A 9890-nucleotide genomic window follows, 5' to 3' on the forward strand; every position below is an offset into this window, starting at 1 on the left:
AAGATTCTTGTGCAGATTTAACTTAGTTGAGCTTGTAAGTAGTGATAGAAATGAAGGAACTACATTTACGATTTTATTTTTTGTTACATTTATTCATTTCCAATCACTCAATTACATACACTCTTTGAGTAGTGATGCGGTTTACTTTTAATTTCCACTTTTGATGTGTTTTATTCTTGATTTCGTTTCAAAATGTTAATAACCCTAAAGCATTACTAAATCTCATAAGGAAATAATTGTAAAAGAAGCAAGCTAAATAGTACAAGTATTACAATAATTCAAGTACAAGTTATAATTCTATAACTGACTTACCTTTCAGAATTTGATCACTGCTTGAATAATCTTTTTGGACATTTTGACACAATCACAACATCACAAAACACTATATCACTTTCACTCTGCAGACAACTTGCAGACACTCTGCAGACTCACTCTGCAGACAGCTGACAGACAAGGACGAGACAAGAATATTCCATTCACAACAGAAACGGCGCGAACTTCAATACATAACCTCAAATCAAGTTCAGTCTGAATAAATGGCGCGAACGCTCAGACCCACGGGAGTGAACTATTATACTCCATTACACAAACGCCATCACATGATAGGTCTGTGGAGCTACTAAAGATGCTTGGACCATCTTACGCGAACGTACCAACATGAGTTGTAAAGATTTATACAAAAGACCAACTTTGTGTTAAGGAATGAACCTATATATATATATATATATATATATATATATATATTTGTTAATTATCAGTATTAAATTATTGCGAAAGCTCCTGTATGAGCATATTCAGATTTTCAACAAAATTGTTTCTTAGAAACCACGACCAGATTTTATAGTTATTGATTCTCATGCTCTACCGATTGATGCCAAGCAGGAGGCTAAGCGTTATTCCACCAAAAGTAACGTGACATGAACATGTCATACCCAACGTGGGACTGATGATGAGAACAGAGCTCATTTAATAACTATTGAAATAAGTCAAGACTATATATTGATGATAATAACTAAAGACAAGTCTAGGCATATTGAAATTTGTCGTGGATAGATAATAGAATAATAATTGTATTGAGGAAGGTAGGCAAGTAACAAATTACTTTTCGGGAATCCATAGCTTTAAACAAGAAGAAATTATTTTATAAAGAAATTTTTATTTATTATTGTGGAAAATATATTTCTATAGAGAGCTATTATATTTTATGGGCCTAAACTGTTCAAATTTACCTAGTCATAGCCTGAATCATTTTTATATATAAGCCGGTTGGAGAATATTATAAGCCACAGTTTATAAGCCGATCAGGAATCGACATTCCAATATTGTAGCGATAGAGCATTATAAAAAACTTAAGTATAAATACCTTGTTCATGGTTATCCAAGCACTTTGCACAAAACTGTTTCACTGTGAATCCTCATTTGTGTCCTTGCCCAATACTCTTTGCATATTATTCATCACTTTTAATTAGAATTTGACACATTAGCATAATGAACCACACTCCCGCAAACTCCGAAGTTTCATATATGTACGGCAGTTGTACAGATCCCACTTTGTCAACTCCCAGCACATCAACCCCCACCATGGTAGATGCCAATATGCCACGAGAAAGGGAACCAGGAAGTGTCGGGTCAATAGTTTTCGATCCACAAGGTCTGCAACCTCTATCATCCACTCGAATCGACGCCGCTGACACACCATTGAACCAGAGGATAGCAGAGATCAACATCGAGGGGGGCAAGAAGCAGCCCGCAGATCCAGTATCCCCGGAGGCAGAGGCACATCTGACAAAACAGAGCATGTTTTCAGATACAGATCTAGATCCAGCAACCAGGGTGATAATGGAACAAACTACCAGTATGTTCACTATCATGTTGCAAAACTCCATGAGTAACATGATACAAGAGATTAAAAAAGAAACAACCGCAATTAAAGAGACAAATAAACAGGGCTTGAAAGAGGCAACGGACGCCATACAATCATTAGGACGGAGGTTAGATACTATCAATAGCAAGGTAGAAAGTCATAGGGAGGAACTGAAGGTAATGCTAAATTTGCAAAAAGAAAGTCAGGACAAAGCTACGGCAGGATTGTCGGAAAGGTTAGATATGGTTACTTGTGAACTAAACGAAAGGATAGATAGTCTAGTAATACAATCCACAGCACCTATTCAAGAAATAACAACCAGCATTAAAGCTGATCGCCAACAGGAAATTAAAAAAACAGATTACAGCCGCTAACCAAAATATCTTTACTACAGTGGATAAAAATACCAATAGTATCACAGCTATTCAAAATAAACAAACCAGTATATACACACAAATGAACTAATTACAAGGTAATCTTAATCAGAACACAGAAACATGTGAAGCTTTAAACAGAACTCTGCAAATACACAAATCCACTTCAACTCAATTAAATCAAGAAGTAAATGCTAATAAAATTGCAAATAATAATCAATGGCAGATGGTACATGAGAAAAAAACAGTATTAGAAAATCATATCCAGCAGCAACCTCATGGAATTCAAACAGATGGCATAAATCCACATAGTATACTGCAGGAACTGAGTAAATTCGATAATACGGATTGCCGTTTGCAACCTCAATCATTCATTGACCAAATAAAATTAGCACAAACTCTTGCACCCACCTCTTGGGGTATGTGGCTACTCCGTTTGACCAGCTTATTAAGTGGCGAACCCCTGATGTTTTTTTCGGAGTAGAGTCCATGAGTTTACATCATTGGATGAGTTTATTGCTGTCTTCTTGGAATAGTATTGGAGCAGAAGTAAACAATTGGATGTGCTAGCGGATATCATATCGTGCGATTTTAATCCTAATTCAGATGTGCATGTACCACTTTTGTCACTGCCCTACAGTTCAAGAATTCTCAGCTGAACGAGCCGATTAATGAATCCGCATAAGCAAGTATTATTTTGAAGAAGCTACCTTATCAAGTTAGAATGGCGCTCGCCACCCAACCCATTACTGATTGCAAACAATTAATAAATCATCTATATGGCATACAATCTGTGATGGCTATATCAAATCACCGATCAGATCAAATGTACACACAGAATCAACATAATTCGAAAATTAATCAGTATACTAGTCAAACCTATGAACCGGTATCATATGATCACTCTCGATCTACTCCTCAATTTGAACGCTGCTATGAGTACAAACAAAATAATAATTGGAATAGTAGAAATTTTCAAAATCGCACAACAAATCATTATTCACAGCAAAATAATCGCAGGAATTATTATGATGGCCGTGATCGATTAAACACAAATAATGGTTACACTCAGAATAATTATAACAGAAATTACAAACCGCCACCTCATCAAATAAGTACAAATTATACATTAGCGCATGCAACAAGTTTAAACCAACAAAGAACACAGAACCCAACACCCGACAATCCACCACCAGACACAGAAAAGACTACAGCTGAAAAACCATTACTATATGATACCCCCAATAGGATGCATACAAGCTCCAATGAAGCAAACAAAGAAAAGGAAGATATTTCAGCATCATACACCACCTTCAGAAATGATTTACTGGAAATTTTATTAGAAGAAACTGAAAAAGAATGCAGGCTACCCAATCTCCAAATGCAACCATATATCAATATGGAAATATATGGAATGAAGGTTCAAGCATTAGTAGATAGTGGTTCACAATGTAGCCTCATACAAACAGATATATTTAAACGTCTAAGAGAAAAAACAAAATTAGCTACTCTACCGCTAACCAATGTATATGTATCAGGTATCAGTCCAGGATGGCGAATACATATAACTACCCAATGTTTACTGGAAATAAACTTCCAACAACAACGATTTGCTTATACATTTCTTGTAATACCTGTATCCGGCCCACACTTGATAATAGGCACAGATTTTCTCCAACATTTCCAAGCCTGTTTTAATTTCCAAACATTGAAATTTCACGATTTTGCCGAATCCGAATCACACATAGTTATAGTACCACTTGATTTGAGAAAACGCACTGAAGGAATTACAGAGATACACTTCGCTCACTACATGGGAGGCGCGCTGAGGATGTGGTGTATCCACGAAATTGAGAATGCTATGGAACATATGGAGGTATCAAGTCTGACAACTGAGAACCAGGTACAGCTAGGAGCAGATTCTAGTACCGAAGAACTATTAGAGATTTTAATAAAAAAAGTCCATCAACATACCAATTGGCACCCTGACATTAGAAATGAGACAATTCAAGTGTTCCGTAAAAATGCAGACGTTTTTTCTGAGCAACCCGGACTAGCTACTCACTTCGATTGTTCACTCAAAGTTAAACCACATGACACGTATTACCGCAAATCATACCCCATACCTTTCACCTATCGATCCGCCGCCATAGCAGAAATCTCTCGCATGGAACAATTAGGAATCATAGAAGAATCAACAGAACCCTGTAGCTTGCCGATTGTGTGTGTAGCAAAAAAGGATGGAACAGTAGACTATGTCTAGATGCCCGCGCTTTGAACCGCATACTGGATGACGACCGAGAAGGACCCGACCAAATTGAACAAGTCATGCAAACATTTCATGGCAAAACCATATATTCAACGGTAGATTTGAGCACAGGATACTGGCAAGTCCAAGTAGCACCGGAATCGCGCAACTATTTATCCTTTCTATTTAATGGACGTAACTACAGGTTCACTCATTCAGCATTTGAATTGCGAAATGCTATGGCTATATTTATACGGTGTCTGAGACAGGCGTTGGGAGATGATATCAGAGACTACTGTACGATATATGTGGACGATGGGTTAATAGCCTCACAGAATATACGTGAGCATTGCCAGCATCTGGATACAGTATTTGATAGACTGATCAATTGCGGACTGAAACTTAAACTATCGAGGTGTGAATTTTTTGCGAGTGAAGTAAAATACCCAGGGCACATAATCACACCTACTGGCGTATCACAGGACCCAAACAAATTAGTAGCTATCAGACAATTTCCATCACAAACCAACCGTGAACAGTTGCAAAAGTTTATTGGATTTTTACAGTTCTACCGCCGCTTTAACAAACTAATGTCACACTACACTGCCCAGCTTAGTCACGTATTATCTAGCACCAAACCTTGGAGATGGACGGACAATGAAGAGGCCATATTTCAGCAACTAAAAGAAGCTTTCCTAAGCTCCATCGTGTTGAAACATCCTAACCTGAAGAAGCCTTTCTTCTTGAATGTTGATGCATCGGATTATGCGATAGGCGCAGAGATTTTCCAAGAAGACAATCAAGAAGAGAAAGGAGTGCTGGCATTTTCCAGTAAAACACTCAATTCAGCACAACGTCGATATTCTGTGACCGAAAAAGAGTTGTTGAGTATTGTGGAAGTATGCATCAAATACCGGACATTATTACTCGGTAACAAGATATTTATCAATACAGACCATAAAGCCTTAACATTCTTCAAAACAGCCAAATCAAATCACAACCGCTTATCTAGATGGTTTCTTGCACTTCAAGAATATGATATTGAATTGACCCATCTGCCAGGAAAGAAAAATCAGACCGCCGACCTTTTATCCAGAGAAATAGATGCTACATATTTTCAAGATACTAACCTGAAATGTTTCGCAGTAAAGAATGGAGAAAGCATACCATATCCCCCCAAGATCCAACCACGAATTCACACTGCCGTACTGACCCCTGAAAAAATCTGCATCGCCCAATATGAAGACCCAAAACTATCCCGGATCCGTAAACTGATGGAGAAAGGAGCTACTGAACCGCCCGATTACCTGTGACAATACACCCGCTATAGAAGATTTATGTTCCACCAACCGGCTAAAAATACTTACGACTGGCGCATAATAATCCCCGCTAACATGGAAACAGATTTGATAAAAGAGGCCTACAAACATATCGGACACTTTGGAACTATGAAGACCCTCCACATACTAAAAGAAAGCGGTTATTTCAAAAACATGCATAAAAAGTGGCCAAAATGATAAAAGCTTGCGATATATGCCAGAAAGCCAAATACCCGCGATACCACATCAGAGGCAAAATGAGTCCCATTCTCCCTAGTGCACCATTGGAATTGATATCAGCGGATATATATGGTCCATTACCCATGGCACAATATGGAAAGAAATACATATTCACACTCACATGTATTTTTTCAAAATATACAATGCTATTTCACATAGGTAAATTAACAGGAGAAGCCTTGGCCGATGCATAACTGGAAGATGGACTAATGAAGTAGGAAAGCCTGAACGCATCCTATCCGACAATGCAACCCATTTTTGTAGCAAGCAGTGGAAAGAAATACTTCACCTGGCTAATATTAATGGTTGAGGACATCTCTTTACAACCCCAGCACTAATCCAGTACAGTGACGTATAGCAGAGATCTCTCGTTTTATGCAGACTTACTGTAATAAAAAACATCAACAATGGGTTAGATATGTACCATTTCTAGAAGAATGTTATAATAACAGCCTAAATGAAAGCACTGGTCATACTCCTTACGAAATCATGTTTGGTAAAAGAAACAATACATTTATCGAAAAATTAATTGATTTTCCAAGCTCAGAGATAAATAAGCAAACAAGTTCTAATATCCATCAACTAGTTAGATTAAAGCTAGAACAAATGGCGAATAATAGAAAGAGATATCATGACCAAGCTTATAAAATATTTTCGTATAAAATTGGAGATGAAGTTTTAGTAAAGAGCCACAGATTATCAAATGCTTTGGAGAAAGTAACCCTTGAATTCTTCTTAATTTATTCAGGGCCATTCACTGTCGTAGCCATATCGCATCACAACACAGTCCAGTTGCAAGAGAATGAAGATACACACACTGTTTGGTGGGAAAATGTAGCCAATATAAAACCATATCACAGAATTTGAAGTAAATATGATAAGAAGTCAAAGGAAAACATCACTATCAAACCAATTACTGACCTATCGTAATAAATTTAATCTTGGCATAGACCATATTGCAACAAATCCAACGTTTGATCCCTCCCAGCCGTTAGAAGCCTGAAACAGTCAAAGAACAATTTTTTAAGTATGTATTTTTGTAATCTACATCATATAAAAAAGGACACAAGCGGGGATAGTGAAAATGAATTAAGTAAATTACCTTAAATGTGAAAATTGTGAAGAATAGGTTAGCTCTGAACCACTAGAATAGAAAGCCAGAGAATTATGATGTCAGAGACAAAATGTAGAACCAGTAGCCAGCTGGGCAAAGCCACCTGAATCGAATATGTAGCACTTGTTAAACATATGTTTACAAAAAAAGTATTGTACCCAAAAAGTTATTTATATATTGTTATTTAATGTATTTATTAGTGTTAATATATTTATTTATATGTTTCACATTTTATTACCATTGTTTTAAGCCATGTTGTTACTGAAAAAACCTCAATTGAAACTAGTTACCATCAAAGCCAAAACCAATGTAGCAAAAGAGAAGAATTGTACCTGATATATAGAAAATTATTGATATCAAGACCTAGGAATTATAATGAAGTATAAGCCCCAAAAAATTTGTTAACCGAAATTATTTTTTTTTGAGAAATTTATTATATGAGAGTCAAATATGTATTTGTATGAAGATAAGTTGGTGACATTGCAAGCGGCAAATTTGAAAAGTACTGTACTAGGTTATGAAGAGGAAATGTGTCTAAGATGTTATATTTTTTGTGTTGATAAGGAGAATTTATTATTGTATTTGATGGAGATCTAAGGGGGGCGTAAGCAGATAAGGTCTGCAAATTATTATGATATTTGAAAGTCTTTTTGGTGGGTATTTATAGGTTATGTCGTTAAGTTGAGGAATGATTTTGTATTAAAAACATTGTTGATTCTCAAAATATTTTGAATTCAAATTCAGGGGCGTGTGTAACGAATTCAAATTTGGATGGATAGATAAAAATTCCTACTTGAAGAAATTTATAGGTCTAAGTGGAATAATAGGCTTATATTGCCAAAGATGATAATGTTCAAAGATAAGATAATATCAGGCATCATGGCTAAATTTATAACGGCCGAATAGAGATGAAAATAATTTTGCTACCTAGGGGAGACTGGGGCTAGTGTGGACATGGGGCTGGTGTAGACAAGTCAGCTGTTCCCATCTATACTGATACAATCTCGGGAAATTAATTTTTCTTAGGTTGGCAACATGACTTCTAACCACATGTGTAAGTTTGGAGTCGATCACATTTGAGGTCAAGTCGGAATAAAAATACAACGTTTTTTGGCGCTTCAAATGTAAAATCTCGTCATCTTTTAAGGTAATAAATCATTCAATTATTATATGTTTGGAAAGTTTTTTTGTATTTTATTCAAATATTAGTTATATTATCTTGATTACTCAGGAATAAAGCCTCTGATTCCAATTAATTTTCATAAGTCAAATCTATTTCTTCTTAAAATGGTCTATGGGGGCTAGAGTGGACATTGCACATAGGGGCTGTTGTGGACATTGTCTACATTAGCCCCACACTACACACATAATGATTTATCACATTCACTCAATTATTAAGTAATTATAATGTGTTAGAGAGTTATTTAATTATATATTTAGATTATTTTCCAAGAATATAAATATGCCTAATGGCTGCAGTTTCTCAGGCTATGCCTCAAACATAATTATTATATCAACATCAGTTAGATTGACTAGCTTTGGTTATGAGTGACTTTAGGAATATTGATGTTAATGTTTGTGCTGGAACAATCTTCAAGACATATGGAATTGCAACCAGCCTGATTATTATTCATAATCATCCATTTGAGAATTTAATTAATAAGAATATTTTTAAGGTTGGCCCAATGATTTAATTGCTTGGTACTAAAAAGACTGTCATTTTTTTTGTTTCAGATGGTACGAACTTATGAGAGAAAAACTTCCCGTGCTGACATTTCTGAAGAGAATGTGAAGAAAGCAATACATGAGGTGATGAAGGAGAAGAAGACCATACGAGCAACTGCTGCTAAATTTGGACTCACAAAATCTATGCTCTCCAAGCGACTCAAAGCTCTAAAAGCAGGTGAGAGCAATGATTCAGAGACTGACAACACACCAGAGAAAGATGTTGCATCAAGTCTCAAAGTGAAAGGTAAGCATAAATACCATGTTCACCAAGTGTTTTTTGATGATCAAGAAAAGATGCTGCAAGAATATCTAACCAAAGCTTCATCAATGCACTATGATTTGACTTATTTACAAGCACAAAAATTTGCATATGAATATGCAAAATAACTGAAAGTAAAATACCCTGAAAGTTGGGATAGCAATGAGTGTGCAGGTATTGACTGGATTCAGAGTTACATGAAACGCCACCCTAATCTGAGTCTCCGTAAACCTGTAGGTACCTGGCCTTATCAACAGAGTGACTCAGCGCAGTGAATGCATACAGTATAACGGTTTCATTACCATGATTTTCTGTTTTGGTGTTCATCTTTCTCTTTCGCCTTAAATGGATTGTTGGTGGCTATTCTAAGAGTTTATTCAATTTATTATGTTTGACTGATGCGATTGCAGTATCAGCTGATTTTGTTCCAAACTGTATCAAATCCGGGTTCATTTCTTTGTTATTTGTTTTAGCAATAAGACTCCTACTTTTGTTATAAAATCAGTTTTCACTTAGGAATTCATTTTATCTTTCAATTTTATTTTAATTAAGTTTTCTGGATCTTTCTTATGTGACGGAAAGTCTTTTTTTCTTACATTATTCCTTGTATAAAAGAGGCGCGGCGTGGAGTCGCAAGTTTGGTAAATAGCTTTACCCTCTTTTTTTAACAAAATTTTCTTTATCTTTGTTCTTAACTTTCTTTTCATTTTCTTTTTTTCTCTCTATAGTTTATACCATTATACA

At 35.9% G+C, this 9890-nt stretch overlaps 2 protein-coding genes across 2 annotated transcripts; one reads left to right on the plus strand and one right to left on the minus strand.

Annotated features, from left to right (window-relative positions):
* Positions 1–1025: 1025 nt before the first annotated feature.
* Positions 1026–7651, minus strand: LOC120353094. Its single transcript, XM_039435734.1, has 3 exons — positions 6967–7651; positions 6335–6431; positions 1026–1782 (listed from the first exon to the last, which is right to left on the minus strand). The coding sequence occupies exons 1-3, from the start codon at positions 6998–7000 to the stop codon at positions 1449–1451; spliced, it is 465 nt and encodes a 154-aa protein (XP_039291668.1). The 5' UTR covers positions 7001–7651; the 3' UTR covers positions 1026–1448.
* A 108-nt stretch (positions 7652–7759) lies between these two features.
* On the plus strand, positions 7760–9380 carry LOC120353095. Its single transcript, XM_039435735.1, has 2 exons — positions 7760–8306; positions 8894–9380. The coding sequence occupies exon 2, from the start codon at positions 8894–8896 to the stop codon at positions 9272–9274; it is 381 nt and encodes a 126-aa protein (XP_039291669.1). The 5' UTR covers positions 7760–8306; the 3' UTR covers positions 9275–9380.
* Positions 9381–9890: the final 510 nt, after the last annotated feature.

Source organism: Nilaparvata lugens, chromosome 9 (assembly GCF_014356525.2).
Source record: "Nilaparvata lugens isolate BPH chromosome 9, ASM1435652v1, whole genome shotgun sequence".
NCBI lineage: Eukaryota > Metazoa > Arthropoda > Insecta > Hemiptera > Delphacidae > Nilaparvata > Nilaparvata lugens.

Excerpts from the sequence above, each read along its gene's own strand:
- LOC120353094 (XM_039435734.1), bottom strand. The coding sequence starts at position 7,000 with ATGGTCTATGCCAAGATTAAATTTATTACGATAG. Across the intron at positions 6,432-6,966 it reads GATTAAATTTATTACGATAG|TAAGTCTGCATAAAACGAGA; the intron begins GTCAGTAATTGG and ends TTTTTATTACAG. Across the intron at positions 1,783-6,334 it reads CAACCATTAATATTAGCCAG|ATGTGCCTCTGCCTCCGGGG; the intron begins GTGAAGTATTTC and ends CTGTTTTGTCAG.
- LOC120353095 (XM_039435735.1), top strand. The coding sequence starts at position 8,894 with ATGGTACGAACTTATGAGAGAAAAACTTCCCGTGCTGACATTTCTGAA.